General features: G+C 38.1%; 1 protein-coding gene across 2 annotated transcripts in view; it reads left to right on the top strand.

Annotated features, from left to right (window-relative positions):
* The window catches only part of LOC126281316 (3'-5' RNA helicase YTHDC2-like), a 261983-nt gene extending 242351 nt beyond the window's left edge, over window positions 1–19632 (top strand). The window contains exons 23-24 of one of the 2 annotated variants that reach the window (XM_049980161.1): window positions 10137–10427; window positions 15910–19632. In XM_049980161.1, the coding sequence (XP_049836118.1) occupies window positions 10137–10427; window positions 15910–16254 (636 nt within the window). In that variant the 3' untranslated portion in view covers window positions 16255–19632. The remainder of the gene's footprint in view (window positions 1–10136; window positions 10428–15909) is intronic. The other variant, XM_049980163.1, reaches the window with a different exon arrangement.
* The last annotated feature ends 459 nt before the right edge of the window (window positions 19633–20091 follow it).

Here is a 20091-nt window from a genome sequence, read left to right as displayed (position 1 = left end):
TGATACGGCTGGAAAGTGGGATCCCCTTTCATTTTTCCTCACAAAACCAGACCCACAGAGCGTCATCCAAGAGCTCACATTTAGGCTTTTTCAGTGCTTTTCTAGTTTTTACAACATTTTTGCCATCTACAGATAACGAATTGCTTCAAGATCATTTCGATTCTTTTTCCAGTCTTTATCAGTTGTCACTGCAGCACCCATTTCAGAGGCTAAGTTAGTAAATGACTCAGCTGGATCAAGTCTTTGCAGAACACATAGTTTCTGTTTGATTGTGCACACAACAAATTTCCTTTTTTGATTTGTAGCAACTTTTTATCTTTCAGAATCCCTTACATTCATCAACCACAGCTTAATGAACTGTATAAAGTTACACTGCAACTTTAATATTAAAAGAAATATGGTAATAAATCCCCCCCATGAACCATGGACCTTGCCATTGGTGGGGAGGCTTGTGTGACTTAACGGTACAGATAGCCGTACAGTAGGTGCAACCACAACGGAGGGGTATCTGTTGAGAGGCCAGACAGACATGTGGTTCCTGAAGAGGGGCAGCAGTCTTTTCAGTAGTTGGAGGGGAACAGTCTGGATGATTGACTGATCTGGTCTTGTAACACTAACCAAAACAGCCTTTCTGTGCAGGTACTGTGAACGGCTGTAAGTAAGGGGAAACTACAGCCGTAATTTTTCCCGAGGGTATGCAGCTTTACTGTATGGTTAAATGGTGATGGCATCCTCTTGGATAAAATATTCTGGAAGTAAAATAGTCCCCCATTCGGATCTCCCGGTGGGGTCTACTCAGGAGGACATCGTTATCAAGAGAAAGAAAACTGGCGTTCTACAGATCGGACCGTGGAATGTCAGATCCCTTAATTGGGCAGGTAGTTTAGAAAATTTAAAAAGGGAAATGGATAGGTTAAAGTTAGATATAGTGGGGATTAGTGAAGTTCAGTGGTAGGAGGAACAACACTTCTGGTCAGGTGAGTACAGGGTTATAAATACAAAATCAAATGGGGTAATGCAGGAGTAAGTTTAAAAAGGAATAAAAAAATAGGAATGTGGGTAAGCTACTACAAACAGCATAGTGAACGCATTATTGTGGCCAAGATAGACATGAAGCCTATGCCTACCACAATAGTACAAGTTTATAAGCCAACTAGCTCCGCAGATGACGAAGAAATTGATGAAATGTATGATGGGATAAAAGAAATTATTCAGATAGTTAAGGGAGACAAAAATTTAAAGGTCAAGGGTGCCTGTAACTCGATAGTAGGAAAAGGAAGAGAAGGAAAAATAGTAGGCGTATATGGAATGGGGGTAATAAACGAAAGAGGAAGCCGCCTGATAGAATTTTGCACAGAACATAACTTAATCATAGCTAACACTTGGTTCAAGAATCATAAAAGGATGTTGTATACATGGAAGAAGCTGGGAGATACTCGAAGGTTTCAGATAGATTATATAATGGTAAGACAGATATTTAGGAACCAGGTTCTAAATTGTAAGACATTTCCAGGGGCAGATGTGGACTGTGACCGCAATCTATTGGTTATGAACTATAGATTAAAACTGAAGGAACTGCCTAAAAGTGGGAATTTCAGGAGATGGGATCTTGATAAACTGACAGAACCAGAGGTTGTAGAGAGTTTCAGGGAGAACATCAGGGAACGATTGACAGGAATGGGAGAACGAAATACAGTAGAAGAAGAATGGGTAGCTTTAAGAGATGAAATAGTGAACGCAGCAGAGGATCAAGTAGGTAAAAAGACGAGAGCTAGTAGAAATCCTTGGGTAACAGAAGAAATATTGACTTTAATTGTTCAAAGGAGAAAATATAAAAATGCAGTAAATGAAGCTGGCAAAAAGGAATACAAACGTCTCAAAAATGAGATCGACAGGAAGTGCAAAATGGCTAAGCAGGGATGGCTAGAGGACAAATGTAAGGATGTAGAGGCTTATCTCACTAGGGGTAAGATAGATACTGCCTACAGGAAAACTAAAGGGACCTTTGGAGAAAAGAAAATCACTTCTATGAATATCAAGAGCTCAGATGGAAACCCAGTTCTAAGCAAAGAAGGGAAAGTAGAAAGGTGGAAGGAGTAGATAGAGTGTCTATACAAGGGCAGTGTACTTCAGGACAAAATAATGGAAATGGAAGAGGATGTAGATGAAGTTGAAATAGGAGGTATGATAGTGTGTGAAGACTTTGACAGAGCACTGAAAGACCCAAGTCGAAACAAGGCTCCGGGAATAGACAATATTCCATTAGAACTACTGACATCCAGTCCTGACTAAACTCTACCATCTGGTGAGCAAAATTTATGAGACAGGCAAAATACTCTCAGACTTCAAGAAGAATATAATAATTCCATTCCCCAAGAAAGCAGGTGTCGGTAGATGTGAAAATTTCCGAACTATCAGTTTAATAAGCCAAGGCTGCAAAATACTAACACGAATTCTTTACAGGCAAATGGAAAAACTAGTAGAAGCCGACATCAGGGAAGATCAGTTTGGATTGCATAGAAGTGTTGGAACACTGGAGGCAATACTGACCCTAGGACTTATCTTAGAAAATAGATTAAGGAAAGGCAAACCTACGTTTCTAGCATTTGTAGACTTAGAGAAAGCTTTTGACAATGTTAACTGGAATACTCTCTTTTAAATTCTGCAAGTGGCAAGGGTAAAATTTAGGGAGGGAAAGGCTATTTACAACTTGTACAGAAACCAGATGGCAGTTATAAAGAGTCGGGGTACACGAAAGGGAAACAGTGGTTGGGAAGGGAGTGAGACAGGGTGTGGCCTATCCCCAATGTTATTCAATCTGCATATTGAGCAAAAGCAAAACGAGGATAATGGAATGTATTCAAGTTAACTCGGGTGATGCTGAGGGAATTAGATTAGGAAGTGATAAGCTTAAAGTAGTAAATGAGTTTTGCTATTTGAGGAGCAAAATAACTGATGATGGTCGAAGGAGAGAGGATACAAAATGTAGTCTGGCAATGGCAAGGAAAGCGTTTCTGAAGAAGAGAAATTTGTTAACATTGAGTATAGATTTAAGTGTCAGGAAATCGTTTCTGAATGTATTTCTATGGAGTGGGGTCATGTATGGAAGTGAAACGTGGACGATAAATAGTTCGGGCAACAGAGAATAGAAGCTTTTGAAATGTGGTGCTACAGAAGAATGCTGAAGATTAGATGGGTGGATCATAGAACTAATGAGGAGGTATTGAATAGAATTGGGGAGAAGAGAAATTTGTGACACAACTTGACTAGAAGAAGGGATCGGTTGGTAGTGTTCTGCGGCATCAAGGGATCACTAATTTGTTATTGGAGGGCAGCGTGGAGGGTAAAACTCATAGAGGGAGACCAAGAGATGAATACACTAAGCAGATTCAGAAGGATGTAGGCTGAAGTAGGTACTGGGAGATGAAGAAGCTTGCACAGGATAGAGTAGCATGGAGAGCTGCATCAAACCAGTCTCTGGCCTAAAGAACACAACAACAACAACAACAACAACAACAACAACATGATAATAAATTTAAAAAGCACGCAGATAACACAGCAGATTAAAGAGTACAGTAAAGTGAACATTCTGGCAGTGCAGTAGTCTTGTCACCTGAGCATGCATGAGGAGCATGACTCAGATGGATAGTTTTGGAGACAGGAGGAAATTCCACTATCAATGCTGGCACACTATTAGGCGTGGAATGCAGACAGATGGTCAGATAATCTGAGGGGATGGTTAACCGAAGGTTGGACAAGTAATGTTCTACTGAATAGGCAAGAACATGATTTGTCGGAGCACATTACATTCCACCAGTCAGCTACTGTTCATGTCCAATTGTTTCTATCCCATTGAATATGCGCAGCTTTTTGTGCCTGTGTGAACAATGGTCTCTTGCGAGGTAACAGACGCCAAATGTACATGGCATGCAGTTTCTGTTGAAATGTTCTCTTGCTAACAGATTGGGATGGGCGTTATTCGTTTTCTGCATCCATTTATGTTGGGTTGGGAAGTGATTTTAATTCACAAGCTGTGAAATGTATTACTAGTCCCTCTCAGTCGGGATCTATTGCAACCACAGTTCTGGCATCATGGTTGGTGGCCCTGTGTGCTACACCATTGCTTGCAGACAGGTTGAACAGTTTTCTGTGAAACACCAACAAATCCAGCAACTTCACGCAGCATATGGCCAAGTGTATAGCAAAACAGGATTGCCTCTTTTTGCCAATCTGTCACATGCTTGTATTTGCCCATGTTAACTATAACATCTGCTTGAAACATAAATGTCTCACTGATCCCTACTCCGTTATGCTCAAGTGTAAAACTCAGTCGCGCCACCATGTGTAAAGGCTTATTGATTCATCTGTGCATACCATGTGTAAAGGCTTATTGATTCATCTCTGTATGCACACTCGGGTGATTAATTTTTTGTCCAGTGAGCTTATGATGAGCACCATAAAAAAATGCAACCTTCAGCATACGAGACAAATGGTTTAATTGGTACACTAGAGTGCTGTTTTGAAATTAGTGCTACTTTTAAGGCTCTAGTCAATATTGCATTTTTTTAAAATCCATTTACATGCACAAACAAAGGCCCACCAAGGGTGAATGGCTGCAGAAAGTGCTACCTGCAAGTCTAACCTACACAAGTGTATAAGTTGTTTCAAAGTTGTATAAGTTGTTTCAAGCCACCCAACGGTGTGTGGTGGAGGGCACTTTACATGCCACTGTCATTACCTCCCTTTTCTGTTCCAGTCGCGTATGGTTCGCGGGAAGAACGACTGTCTGAAAGCCTCCGTGCGCGCTCAAATCTCTATAATTTTACATTCGTGATCTCCTCGGGAGTTATAAGTAGGGGGTAGTAATATATTCGATACCTCATCCAGAAAAGCACCCTTTCGAAACCCGGCGAGCAAGCTACACCGCGATGCAGAGCGCCTCTCTTGCAGAGTCTGCCACTTGAGTTTGCTAAACATCTCCGTAACGCTATCACAGTTACCAAATAACCCTGTGACGAAACGTGCCGCTCTTCTTTGGATCTTCTCTATCTCCTCCGTCAACCTGATCTGGTACGGATCCCACACTGATGAGCAATACTCAAGTATAGGTCGAACGAGTGTTTTGTAAGCCACCTCCTTTGTTGATGGACTACATTTTCTAAGGACTCTCCCAATGAATGTCAACCTGGTACCCGCCTTACCAACAATTAATTTTATATGATCATTCCACTGCAAATCATTCCGCACGCATACTCCCAGATATTTTACAGAAGTAACTGCTACCAGTGTTTCTTCCACTATCATATAGTCATACAATAGAGGATCCTTTTTTCTATGTTTTCTCAATATGTTACATTTGTCTATGTTAAAGGTCAGTTGCCACTCCCTGCACCAATTGCCTATCCGCTGCAGATCTTTCTGCATTTCGCTACAATTTTCTAATGCTGCAACTTCTCTGTATACTACAGCATCATCCGCGAAAAGCCGCATGGAACTTCTGACACTATCTACTAGGTCATTTATATATACTGTGAAAAGCAATGGTCCCATAACACTCCCCTGTAGCACACCAGAGGTTACCTTAACGTCTGTAGACGTCTCTCCATTGATAACAACATGCTGTGTTCTGTTTGCTAAAAACTCTTCAATCCAGCCACACAGCTGGTTTGATATTCCGTAGGCTCTTACTTTGTTTATCAGGCGACAGTGCGGAACTGTATTGAACGCCTTCCGGAAGTCAAGGAAAATAGCACCTACCCGGGAGCCTGTATCTAATATTTTCTGGGTCTCTTGAACAAATAAAGGGAGTTGGGTCTCACACGATCGCTGTTTCCGGAATCCATGTTGATTCCTACAGAGTAGATTCTGGGTTTCCAAAAACGACATGATATGCGAGATAAAACATGTTCTAATATTCTACAACAGATCGATGTCAGAGATATAGGTCTGTAGTTTTGCGCATCTGCTCGACGACCTTTCTTGAAGACTGGGACTGCCTGTGCTCTTTTCCAATCATTTGGAACCTTCCGTTCCTCTAGAGATTTGCGGTACATGGCTGTTAGGAGGGGAGCAAGTTCTTTCGTGTACTCTGTGTAGAATCAAATTGGTATCCCGTCAGGTCCAGTGGACTTTCCTCTGTTGAGTGATTCCAGTTGCTTTTCTATTCCTTGGACACTTGTTTCGATATCAGCCATTTTTTCGTTTGTGCGAGGATTTAGAGAAGGAACTGCAGTGCAGTCTTCCTCTGTGAAACAGAGACTATAATATGACGAGGAAATTTATGTGAAATGTATTCCAAATTTTCTCTCAGTTGTTCTGCCACTAATGCTGTGGATCTTTAGAAGGGAAGAATGGACAAAGTCTTTGATAGAAGACCCAAACTGCTTGAAGTCACTAGTACAAAGTATGTTTGTTAATTTTTGCACATAAGGGCAAGGAGCCCATTATATTTACATCTGCTTCTACAGTGATTCGTCCATATGGTTTCCAAATTCCCTGAGTTGTTTACTATTAAAAGGTACACATGTGTAATGTGGCAAGAGAATCACTGTGATCTCAGAAAAGAGATTTACAGATGGTGGTTGTTGAATTTGAATCAGCAGTAACAAAAACATCATGTTCTTAATTCATTTGTCACTCTGCTTGAGCTGTAGAGAATACTTCGTTTAATTTAAGGTGTGTGTGTCTCAATATCTCCTTGCACATCTGGAAGGAACACGACCAGCAGGCTGCATCTGAGAACCACAATATGTTTTTCTCACATGTAAAATTGTCACAATTGAAATTACACATGCAGCCAAGACCTGCAGACTGGTTATCCAGGTAAGATATGGTTGCTTCAACTGTTTAGGTTGTTGAAGGAACTGCAGACATATCAACACCATAAGATCTTGTTCTTTATATTAATAACTGAAACAGCCCAAAAATCTCATCATGTGGCAGAGGGGTAGGATTGGTCTAGACAGCAATTTTTTACCAAGCTGAAAGTGTCTGCAACTATACAGAACCGGAAGAAATGTAGTCAATTGTCTGGAAATATTAACATGAAAATATTAAAGTACCGTGTGAGGTGGTGAATGTAAGAGCCCAGTTGTTTATTTGAGTCACTGAGTGAAGCAAATTGTAGAGAAATGGAAGTCCCACTGACTGCTGCTGCTCTAATTGCAATCCAACAGTTGATGAAGGCCCTCTAGTCGTTATTTTTAATGTTTCCTATTGCTCTTGTTGTTGAGGCAGCATTAGGAGCTACTGTCAGTGTTGCTGCTGAAATACCACATTTACCCGAATATAAGATGACCCTGAATATAAAGTAACCACCTTTTTTTCAAGAATCTCCTTGAGAAAAATTTATTTTTAACATATTCTGACTAATCAAAAATACAAGGGATCTGTCTAAAAAGTCGACATTACATTACAACCATTCTATCAAACAATGGAAAATCCAGGATGGAATATGCAATATTAGAGGTGGAAAGTTGCTACTCACCATATAGTGGATATGCTGAGTCACAATAGGCACAACAAAAAGATTCACATGATTATAGCCTTTGGCCATTAAGGCCTTTGTCAACAGTACATACACACACACACACACACACACACACACACACACACACACATTTACTTAGTGTGTCGTCTGTTGTACCATTATTTTTTATCATCATCATCCTTACAGGACATACGTGAAACTTATATCTCTGTTGTCACCAATATTTGGCTATCCTTCTGAATATGTTGCAATTTCTGAGGTTGTGGTTACTATGGGATATGAGAACAGCAGCCTAGCAGATTTTGCCTCCATTCTGACGTGAGAATGTTACAATGTCTCTTACTTCCTAATGTATCATCTGCCTGCTGCTCTCTCATTGGTTTTGTGAAACCAGCAGCTTACACATTCCCAGTCGTTCCCGTCACACCTCATGGTCAGTGTCAACAACATTGCTGAATGAAACACTTAAGTACGCCACTGGCCCCCATCAAGACTTTTAGTGTCTCCTGCAGAAATGTAAGCTATTGTTGAATACCTGTCCAAATTTAAAGTCAGTTCCATTTCTGAGTGCATATGGATTCAAGCAAAATCTAGTTTAAATGTGATAAATGTTATTACAAGCTATAGTACACAGTATACATTCCCATGGTAGGGTGCATAACAATGTTTCTGCCTGCTCAAACTCCCCTCCTCACACTGATCATAGCTATAAACCAAGCTGGATCACTGTTCCCCCTCCAACTTTCCATAGTGCTGTCCTGGAGCAACAGTGAAGTATGGACAGCAACATCTTCTAGGGTGCAGGTCATATGTAATAGTAGCAACTAATATGTAAACAAACGATCGCAGTTCTTGAACTTTCGCTCATCCCGTGATCTAGTGACACCTGTTCGTACTGTATCTTTATGTTGTAATTTATTCTTGAGACAGCAATTACAGTCAGTTTAATACAATTTATTTCATTGTTAGACCTTTCATTCTGGATTATTTTCCTTCTTGTTTCATCTGAATGTCATCATCTTGTTTGAAAGCTGTTTAAAAGCTGGTAGCAACTCTCCAGTATTCTGATACATGTACAGTGACTAAATTTCTCATTGAAACCCACTTGGTTAATCGCTAGTTTCTCATGATGAGATAAAATATTGACTTGGTTCAGAATCAAGAGGTGGAAAAGATTTTCACCTTTGAACCTTTACTTAAAAACCATCACACATGTATTTAGTGTACAGTATCCACACATGTATGTGTTTATTGCATACCTGTTCAGATACAAGGAAAGTTTGTGAGTTCATAGAATTTAGTGTTATGTCCTGATGTGTCCCACAAAATTGTGAACTTTTAAGTAGTGCATTAGATTGTTGCAATGGCTAGTTCATAGTTTCTCACTTATCTCTTGCACTGTCACTCTGAGACAAATGTCCCATGATTGTTCGAACAAGGTCAATACTGTATTGAGTGCTTCAGCATTTCGGGAAATATCGAACCTATTCAAATGCAAGTATTGTTTGATTTGCCCTACACTTCAGGGCTGTTCAAAATGATGTACAAAACCTCAGTAGCCAAAGCTTCATCTGGAATTGTAAGATGACTCCAATAGTAATCCGTTAATCAATATAAAAACTTTGGCCTCAGCAGCAGCAGTTTAATCTGCAAATATAAGACATAATATTTTTCAAATGGTGAATTTGGGGAAAAAAACCTCGTCTTATAATCAGGTAAATACAGAAGCTGTAAAATCCTTAATTTCATTATTGATTGCAAAAAACTCTGTGTAATACGTAAAAACTGTGTCACTTCTCTATATCTTTATGTAGATTGTGAAACAAACTTTATTCTAGAATGGTCACTGTAGAAAAACTCTGCACAATTTTGAGTATGTTCTCTATGCATTTGTAATGTTTGCTGTCATCACTGGGAAAAAATTGTATCTCTGAATCATCCAGGTGTATTGGGGCATATGTCTGTGTCCCATTTCTCCTGTAGGACAGTTGTTATAATTGTATTTTTTACTTATTTTTTCATCATCTCCTCCCATTCCCCCCCCCCCCCCCCCACCCTTTTTCCAGTTTTTTTTCTATTTTGTGACTATATTAATCTTTCACTTGTAGTTTTTTTAACCTATCTTACTTTTCACTCAGGCATTTATACCTTCATGTTTGCTTTCCTTCCTTCTCACAATTACTACCTGTGAATTTAGAGTCGGTGAATCCTGAAAATCCTCATCCTATTAAATTCTTCCTCACTTTTGTGGCACGATATTGATGTGAGGTTTTGAATGACAGGAAAAGCCTCCTCCTTCATCCAACAGGAATGTATATCCATATAAATTCCAAGCCAATTGAATAGATGTATCTTTCACAGATTAGTGTCACCATGTAACAAATGCTTATAACATAAATTCCTAGAAAATATTTATATACTGTATTTGAAGGAAAGATTGTTAGGTGCTGTCACTGAGTGGCAACCTTTTCACAACTGAACTGGACTTCTGCAGAGTGTGTGGTGAAACTGTGGGTACTTTCTTTCTATTTCACTGTGTAATCATGGACATAGTGGCTGTGTCTATGAGGAACTGTAAGGGACAAGACACTTATGTTACCTGCATCTTTTAGTTCTGTATGATGCAGTGCAACCTTGTATTTTACAGGAGGGCAAGCGTGTCATTCTGGTGTTCAGCGTCCAGGGGAGTGGTCATTTTCAAGGGTATGCACGATTGTTGGGTACAAGACCTGTTGATCCACCTCGAACAGGAGCCCCTGCAGATCCCTCTGGTGACTGTCAGCCACTACCAGAGATTCATGAACTTGGTGGCCCCAATATGGGGCAGCCATTGCCTGTTGAATGGCTGAAGAGAGCTAATGTGCCATTCCAGGCAACCAGGCACCTGCTCAACCCTTTCAATGAAAACCGGCGGGTGCAGACTAGTCGTGATGGACAGGTAGAACTACATTCATAATTTATGTGCATGTGTCACTAACATGGAACATCTTGGGTGTTGAAAGGGAAATTTTCAAATGCAATATAACTCGTCTTACTCCTTGGTGTTGCTTCTTATTTCAACCAAGTTCCCCCTGATTCATACCCCTTTCTCTTTATCTTCGCTTGTCCATCCTTCTGTACTCTCCATTCCCAAACTGTGTGATTCCTTTGGTTTCTTTGTCTCTATGCTAAATATAGGGGAAAAGATTATTATCTAATGTTGTGTTTTCTCTTCTCCTAACAGTGGCTATAGAGATGTTCTTTTGAAATTAGTTTCATGCACTTCACTGTAAATATTGTTATACAGCTGTGCTAGTATTTTTATTGCTGTAAGTATGATGAAACTATCAACTTCATAGTTTCAGAATGGCCATTTCATTCACTTGAAAAATATTGCATTGAATGTATATTCCATGTCGTATTATCATAACAGATAGTCAAAAGCTTCAGTGCCATATTTTCTCCAATGAAGAACTCTGTCCTATATGTTTTATGCTGATTGATTTAACTTGCTTGCATTTTTAGTGAAAGATTCCCCACAGTAGTAGATTGCCTTGTTTGTTAATCTATTGCTGAACTTAGCTGCATTAATTTCTACAGTTAACTGTTATTTTTAACATTTCCAATAAATGAAGAGATTTAGAAAGAAACATAAAGCATGAACAGTATACATTTCTAATATGTTACCTCAAATTCTATGACTACAGAATTATGATCTGAGTCAGTAGGATGTTAAATATGAATTGAATGCAGCATTATCTTTCCTATAATGGCCTTTGAAATGATTATAAGCAGTATAGAGAGTGTTATAAATGCTGTAGAAGAAGTGAGAAGAAAAAATTAGTGTTTAAGGGTAGAAGACATGATGGATGGGTACTACAGTTTTGTTTAGTTTGTTGCTCGTAACTTTGACTAGTTGCCATAACAGTTCGTTACAATTTATATTCAAGTTTATATTGAAATAATCTCAGACATAATAGAAAAGCTTCCCCCAATATCATCTTCTCTCAACTACTTAGATAGTAAACTCCTGGCAACACAACATTCGATTCTGTAATTCACCCAGCTTCAGTCTCCAGTACCTTCTGCCCCACTCCCAATTTCAGTCATTCTGAACTCACACCTACCTCTCCATCGGTTACCTCTTTTTCTCTTCTATCTCCCGTTCCCAATCCATTTCACTGCATGTCGCACACAAGTCCTCCCACCTACGCTAGAGTGAGCTCACCAGTGCCACAGTCCTTTCCCATGTCCTTGTTGCATCAATCGACCACCCTTCCATCTTGCCTTCCCTGTAACTCCACAACTGCTTCCTGCCCTTCCCCAGCCCTCACCTCAGTTTGGAGTGCCAGCATAATGTAGTCAGCAGCGATAGTACATATGTGCAGGTGTGTGTGTTGTCTGTTATTTTTGAAGGAAGATTCATCTGATAGATTAAAAATGTTCTAAGTCTTGTTTATATGCCTATTGATGGCTGAGCTGCTTCCTGTGTTCAAAATGGCCATTTCATTCACTTACAAAATGTTGCAGTGAATGCATATTCAGTGTTACATGCACAAATCCTGATGAAATGAGATTACTGCCATGTTATTCTGAAAATATTTATTATAAATAATAAGAAACTTCAAACACATTAATTCATGAAAGGATAAACTTTATAGGAGTTACTGGAAGTGAGAACAATTCAAAAGGTGATGTATATTTAGAAAATTGTATCGTGCCGTGCAGGCAAACACCCTTTTTACACTTTTCAGTGGACTGACACCAAAAAGTGAAAAATTCAGGAAAGCAAAGAATACCAAGAAGCTAAAATGAATAAATTACTCTTACTGACATTCTCTTTGTTGTTGTTGTTGTTGTTGTTGTCTTCAGACCTGAGACTGGTTTGATGCAGCTCTCCATGCTACTCTATCCTGTGCAAGCTGCTTCATCTCCCGGTAGGTACTGCAGCCTACATCCTTCTGAATCTGCTTAGTGTATTCATCTCATGGTCTCCCTCTACGATTTTTACCCTCCATGCTGCCCTCCAATACTAAACTGGTGATCCCTTGATGCCTCAGAACAAGTCCTACCAACCGATCCCTTCTTCTAGTCAAGTTGTGCCACAAACTCCTCTTCTCCCCAATTCTATTCAATACCTCTTCATTAGTTATGTGATCTACCCATCTAATCTTCACCATTCTTCTGTAGCTCCCCATTTCGAAAGCCTCTATTCTCTTCTTGTCCATACTATTTATCGTCCATGTTTCACTTCCATACATGGCTACACTCCATACAAATACTTTCAGAAACGACTTCCTGACACTTAAATCTATACCCGATTTAACAAATTTCTCTTCTTCAGAAACGCTTTCCTTGCCATTGCCAGACTATATTTTATATCCTCTCTACTTCGACCATCATCAGTTGTTTTGCTCCCCAAAAAGCAAAACTCCTTTACTACATTAAGAGTCTCATTTCCTAATCTAATTTCCTCAGCATCACCTGAGTTAACTTGACTAAATTCCATTATCCTCATTTTGCTTTTGTTGATGTTCATCTTATATCCTCCTTTCTACACACTGTCCATTCTGTCCAATTGCTCTTCCAAGTTCTTTGCTGTCTCTGACAGAATTACAATGTTATTGGCAAACCTGAAAGTTTTTATTTCTTCTCCATGGATTTTATCACCTACTCTGAATTTTTCTTTTGTTTCCTTTACTGCTTGCTCAATATACAGATTGAATAACACCGGGGAGATGCTACAACCCTGTCTCACTTCCTTCCCAACCACTGCTTTCCTGTCATGTCCCTTGACTCTTATAACTGCCATCTGGTTTCTGTACAAATTGTAAATAGCCTTTCGCTCTCTTGTGTTTTACCCCTGCCACCTTCAGAATTTAAAAGAGTGTATTCCAGTCAACTTGTCAAAAGCTGTCTCTAGGTCTACAAATGCTAGAAACTTAGGTTTGCCTTTTCTTAATCTAGCTTCTAAAATTAAAAGAGTGATTTCATATTGCCAGGCTACTGATAGAATTTTCCTCTAGAAAAATTCAAGGCAACAGGTTTATATCCCTAGGAGAAAAGGCAAATTTCCCTGATGTGAAACAAGAAAGTGTAGGAAACAACCAGCCTAGAAAGTGCCAAAACTGTAGCACAATATCATCTGAAAAATGAGCATACTATATATGAACATAATTCAGATCACGTCTCACCATTTAGAAAATTTCATAGCAAATGATTTTGAAGTTACATATTTTTAAAAGGGGGCGGCACACACACCTGTGTTTGTGAGGGGGAGGGGAGTTATCCTCGTGCCGCAATACAGTGCAATATGTGGAAAATATAGGAGTTGCTTAATTTCTTCCCATGGCACTAAATGGGGTACTAGGTTAAAGCAATGGTGTTTACCAGGCTATATGCTTTTCTTTCCCCAAATGATTTTGTGTATTAACAAATAGCAATTATTAAGTGTTCAGGAAAAGCAGCTGATCTTTATATTATATGTGGATTTAAAAAAAAAAAAAAAAAAAAAAAAAAAAAACAGAGCCATGATGCATAGGAAAAGAGCTGATTTGAAGAAGAAGCATAGTGGAGTATTTTGATGGATGCAAAAGAAGCAGGGGGAGCAATTAAGGAACGTAAGCTTGAATGTAACATGGCCAAGAATTCTGCTGTCCTGAACATTTCAGTGTAAAAGCATCTACAAAGAGTGTTCAAGACATAATGCGCACATTTTCTTTGAAGGAGAGGTGATTTGCCTCCGCGCCATGGATTTCCTTTTCGTCTCCGGTGTGAAGTGATGAAACATTGTTTAATTTCCTGTGGTGATGTTCAACAAACAGATTGTCATGATCAGCCTCGTAAAATGCAAGCAATTCTGCACGTATGGCCTTTCATTGCTCTTTGTGGTCTTCTGTTAGGCAGCAAGGAATGCAGTGGGCACACATCTTTGAGTTTCTCAACTGGTGGATGAATGAGAGTGTCCACACATTCCAACATTGCATGAGTCACAGCAGTGTGTGGCCAGACAGCATGCTAGGGATTGGACAGTTTTGCACGACCTTGTTGCAATGACGACAAACATCTTGCCCAATGACTCATTGTGGTTTTGTTCACTGCCAAGTCTCTGTAGACGTTCTGCAAGCAGCTATGAATATCTGCGAGGCTCTGGTTTTCTGCCAAGAGAAACTCAGTGACAGCTCTCTGCTGCAGCACATCTCCATTACAGACGTCATTTTGAAGTTTATGTACCGCTCCACCACCTATCAAAACAACATGAAACTATAGGATCTGAAGCAGGCATATTGCACAATGTCCCATAACAAATTCTTCCCTTTTTCAACTGAAATTGACTGAGAAAAATGTGTTAAATTACTCATTGAACAGTCCTCATAGATTACATTTGTTGTTGGTGTAAAACATTCCTCCCTGTGTCTAGTTATTTGCTTAGTAACCGTAGATGCATTTGCACTCTGTCAAATTGAAATGCTGTATATAATTTGTTTCATTAGGTTACGAAATGGGTGCCTGACATAAGTCACATTATTCTGCAATGTATTTTTGGAGATTTGTGCACATACCAGTGGTTTTATAACAATGTCCCATGTGACCTCTGTTGATGTATAATGCTGTTGATCATTTATTTATTTTTGTTTGAACTCTGCACTTCTTCTTCTTCTCCTCTCTCTCTCTCTCTCTCTCTCTCTCTCTCTCTCTCTCTCTCTCTCTCTCTCTCTTTTTGCACCTACAGTTTCTAACTTTTCTTAAGATAATGTTGTCAGGCTTTATAGGAACTGAAAACTGAAATAAGTTAGCTACAAACTGCATCTGGGATAGTAGCCTGTCTTTGGCCGTGGAATTTAATGAACAGTGTCACCACTAAGAAACGAATGTTTTAAAGTAAAATTAGCCATTCCTACAATAACATTCAACCTGGTACTAGTATCATGAAGTCCAAACTGAAATTTTAAAGACAGCTGCACGAAAAAGATACATTTTCAGTATCTAAACTCACTCCTGCATTATTTTTACTATTGATTAAATCTAAGTAGAATGAACATTGATTTTAAAATAATTACACAGGTGTGATATTTATATTACATTGTATCAAAAGCAATGCAGAAAAACTGTAGTCATAATCAAGGTGAATGAAAGAAAGGAATAGTGACATGAACATGAGAGTTACTAAGTAAAATCACAGACAGTTCTGTTCGATTACAAAGGCAGGGCATGGTGAAAGATAAAATCTGAATATGAAATGAACCAAAGAGAGTGTTAATGCTGTATGTAATAATAATGAAGAAACAGTAGCAGTATTGTGTTGATATAGTGCAATGAATTAAGAATATTATCATTAATTACACTGTATTACTGTTAACAATGGTGCAGAAAAATTCAGTGTATCTGTATACTTTCTCTTATTGTCATTATGCTTACTAGCCTACTCTTCTTTCTTCTAGGAGATAGAACCCACAGTTGGGGAAGAACTCTGTAACCTTTGGGACCGAATACCGCCATTCATCCATAAGTCAATGCTTTCAGCTCGCCAGCAACTCCCTCATCAGCAACAAGGACAGCATCAACAACCACATCATCAGCAGCAACAGCATCAGCAGCAGCAGCAACAACAACAACAACAACAACAACAACAGCAGCAGCAGTTACAACAAGGATCTAGTTCTACAATTCTTGGCAAAAGTTTCCATCATGGTCGTCCCATCCGTGGAAATTTTTCTTATGGTGGATATAGTCGTGGAACAGGCTTCCATTATTACAGTCCTCGAGGGGGACACCATAACAAATGAAAGACTGTAATGCCATTTTATTTTATTTATTTTTTTTTTTTTTTCAAAGTCAGGCAAGTATAATATATAGTTTAAAATGGACACAGATGTTCTTGATTCTTTTATGTCACTGCTGGTGCTCTGTAGTAAAGCGAAGTGGGTGTCATCAGCATTTACCATAACTTTGCATTGCAGGCAGAGTTGATAGTGTTCTTGGATGTTTGTAATGAGATGATAATTCTGTGTCTCTCTTTCTTCGTGCCTTATGAAGTGTGGTGTTGTCAATATGCGACATAAAACCTATTGTTAGATGAAACAATCTTTGATGTGTTCCTATATTCCCCATCTGTGTTTTTAGTCGTGTGATGCTTCTCTTCATTTTGCTTTGCATTATTTCTGTTGCTAAAGTGACTTTTTATTTGAAATTTGTTGTTCATTTTATACAAAGGAGCAAATTGAACAAACAAGTCATCTGCACTTAGGTTTTTGGCAATATTAACCTAATCCCACGACTGCTCATTTTACTCGAAAGTGATTTATTTTATGTTCATCTTCACTGTATCAGTTTGCTTTTTATTTATTTGCATTTGTAAAATAGCGTTATTCATTGTGGTTTTAAAGCAAAATGTAGAGGAAAAGCTTTCCTTTATTGTTGGGAACATTTATTTTTTCTTTTTTAGTGCCAAGTGCTGCCTAAACAGTCATGACTGATAGCCAGTTTGTTTTATTTTGTGTATTAATGGCTACTATTTACATTCAATGTAAAGATATTAAAATACCCCACATAACAAAAACATGAATTTTAATGCAGGAAGATTTTGATCAAGATCTTTATAATACAGGGTATCCTGTTAACATTACATACTGATCATTTTTGTGCACAGTTAATGATTATAGGGTGATCGTTTGTAGTTACGTAAATATTACTATTCCATTATAACATATGATACTTGTGACTTAAAACAGGTATTTCCTTGGACAAGATTTTTATGTTGCTGTGCCAGTGAGGGACTGTATAATTAATGTAATTTGTTATTAATACCAAAGGCCACAGTTTTTAAATAGTTCGCATTGTTTCTTTCCCAAATAATTCTTACACTTCCCTGTCCATGCAAGACTAAACTGAGTGAGATTTTACAATCTGATTTTAAGACGTTGAATGAAAGTGTCTGTAAATGTAGAATATTCATGACATTATCATTTGCTTACTGTTTCAGTCAAATATACTAATGGTTGAAGTAAAATCATAAGTGAAGAACATAAAAAAAATAATTACTCTCAAATCTGGAAAGAATCACAACTGCCATTTCAGAACAGAAATAAGAGTTATTTAATATTACAGTTTGAGATGTTTGTATGTGTGTTTTGTTAGACAGAGGTGGAAACAATTTAACCAGCAGATTCAGGGCATGAGTTACAACACTGTTCCAACTCTAACTTATTCTTGACTAAAATGTTGGTTTCATCATTGTCTGGGTGAACAATTCAGATGTAAAGATGTGAATCAGTATTCCACTTACAAACAAATTGTCATTATTTTTGACCTCTGTTTCTGGAGGATGTGAGTGGCATATGACATAAAATCCATGTGTAGTAGGAACATTTATCCATACAGTAACTGTTTGTCATTTGCACCATCATTGTAAACTGATATAATCTAATCTGAATAGTTTCCATGCCTCATTTAACTCATATTCTCATACATATAACACTCACAGCTTGATGAAAATTTACAATCCAAATTTTACTTCTGTTATCAGATAAGACGCATGTGTTCTATCCTGATTTTTAATGGAACATGCAAACTACAAGATTTGAAACTACAGTTTGGTGTCAGGAAAACTGTGACTTTTTGCATGAGTGTGTTGCAAATAATGCAATGTTAAGGAAGTGACAGAGAGGAAGCTCTTAAGATGTGTTTTATTTATGTAAAACACAGTTAAATGGTACAAATATGCAGTATTATTATTGTTATATCATTTATTTTGAGGTATGACCTCCGTTCTTCCTTAGGTAGTGATACTGATAACCCTTTTGAAATGCAATAACAATGGTAATATTAATGAAGTTGTTATCTACTAAATGTTGATCTTAATTACTCTAATATTATTTCAAGTCACTACATGTGATTTAATATGATTTGTTTACTTTCACATTCATCATTGCATTGTATTGGAAATATTCACCTAACATGAAATAAAAATTTTATTACCTCTGTTGTCTTTATTTGATGTTTGGAATTTGTTTTACATTGCAGTAATTCATTTTATTTGAGATTATAAATACGTGGAAATTTGTATTTTACAGATTTTTTAATAAATATAATCAAAGAGCTGAAATGAACTAGAAACACTTCCACATATTTGTTGCCTCCCCCATCAGTTACCTATCCTACTGCACCTGTAGAACATTTTGATTGATTTCAGCAGGTTTGTAGCACTGTTATAGTTACATAATTCTAGTGTTATTAGATGAAAAAGTGTTGAATTAGGTACTTCATTGAAAGGTAAGGAAGTGGTGGCTTTGTGTGGAGTCTTATGTAAGGATGTGGACTGTCTTCCTGTTGAGAAGTGCAAGTTTTAGACACATCTATCTAACATACTAGAAATTTATCAATTAGTGATATATATGCTATAACATAAGTGAATGACTTCGTAAAAAGAGTGGAAATTTTAGGAGAGTGTACTGCCAGCCACAAATGGTCTGTGGGGCATTTATAAAGTACTTACTCCATTTTTATTTAATTGTTTTTATCGCCCTTGAAGATACTGTACTGACCTCACTGCTTGCCTCTAGTAACAGTGTTGTATCTTTTTTTCATCTAATTATCTTTCACCCAAGCTGCTGCAAGATCTCTCAGGGTTTCACCACCTTTCATTTCTAGGTTGACTCAAGGAGACATGTTCTCTTGGACCTTCCCATTGTCATTGATTTGGCTCAAAGATTTTAAAATGTGTGAGCTCTTCATGCTCTGATCTTCTGGGTGGTGTTCAGTTCTTAGTTTTTCCCCCTTCTCCAGCACCAGTATCTTACAGTGAACCAAAGATGTTCAGAATGATTTTCTACTATGAAATTGATGGATTTTGGTCATATGTATTTGTGGTCTCAACTCCATATTGCACACTGGAGTTAACTATTGTGTTATAAACTTTAATTTTATTGTATGCAGTTAGTGCATGACATAGGAATCATTTCATGATTTTGAGTGCATTAATAATTATTTGTTTTATTTTAAGCTTCAAGTTGTTGAAGCAGATGCACAAGTATCTAAAGCTTGCTACACATCAGTGTGCCCTGTAGGATTCTGTAGCATTTATCAGAAAATCATACTCACTTCCGTCCACTGAACATTGATTTTCATGCCAGGTTTTGTGATGTATACATTAGATTTCTAATTGTCCCCACCATCTCAAACCTAGACTCTGTCAAGTCCGTCACGTTAACACAGGGATTCTCCCATTTGTCTTTTCACCTGTTCTATTTCTGTTCATTTTGTAGAGGGCTTTGCCAAGAAATCTATTGAAAAGTGTTGGGAAATGACTTCACCATTGACCTGGATGCTACTTTATAACATTCAGTTCTTCCTCCATTAAAAGAAATTGTTCCAAACCTGTGGTTATGTAAACTGATCAGATGTTAATCCCTTCTATTTCACCTTTGCTCTCATCACTGTAATGCATGCTATATCATTGCCCCTGTGGACACTGTCATATGCTTCAAGAAAATCAATAAATTTTGCCAAAATTGGTTCATTAAACTCCCAGTACTTTTCTCCTTGTAATTAGTAGCAGACACACAGTTGATCTCCTTACCCAAAATCCTTTGTTATTCTTTCTTTATGTAGACACTATTATAGGT

This window comes from Schistocerca gregaria, chromosome 7 (genome assembly GCF_023897955.1).
Source record: "Schistocerca gregaria isolate iqSchGreg1 chromosome 7, iqSchGreg1.2, whole genome shotgun sequence".
Classification (NCBI taxonomy): domain Eukaryota; kingdom Metazoa; phylum Arthropoda; class Insecta; order Orthoptera; family Acrididae; genus Schistocerca; species Schistocerca gregaria.
Note: the sequence above shows the minus strand (reverse complement) of the source record. Positions and strands in the feature narration are given on the sequence as shown.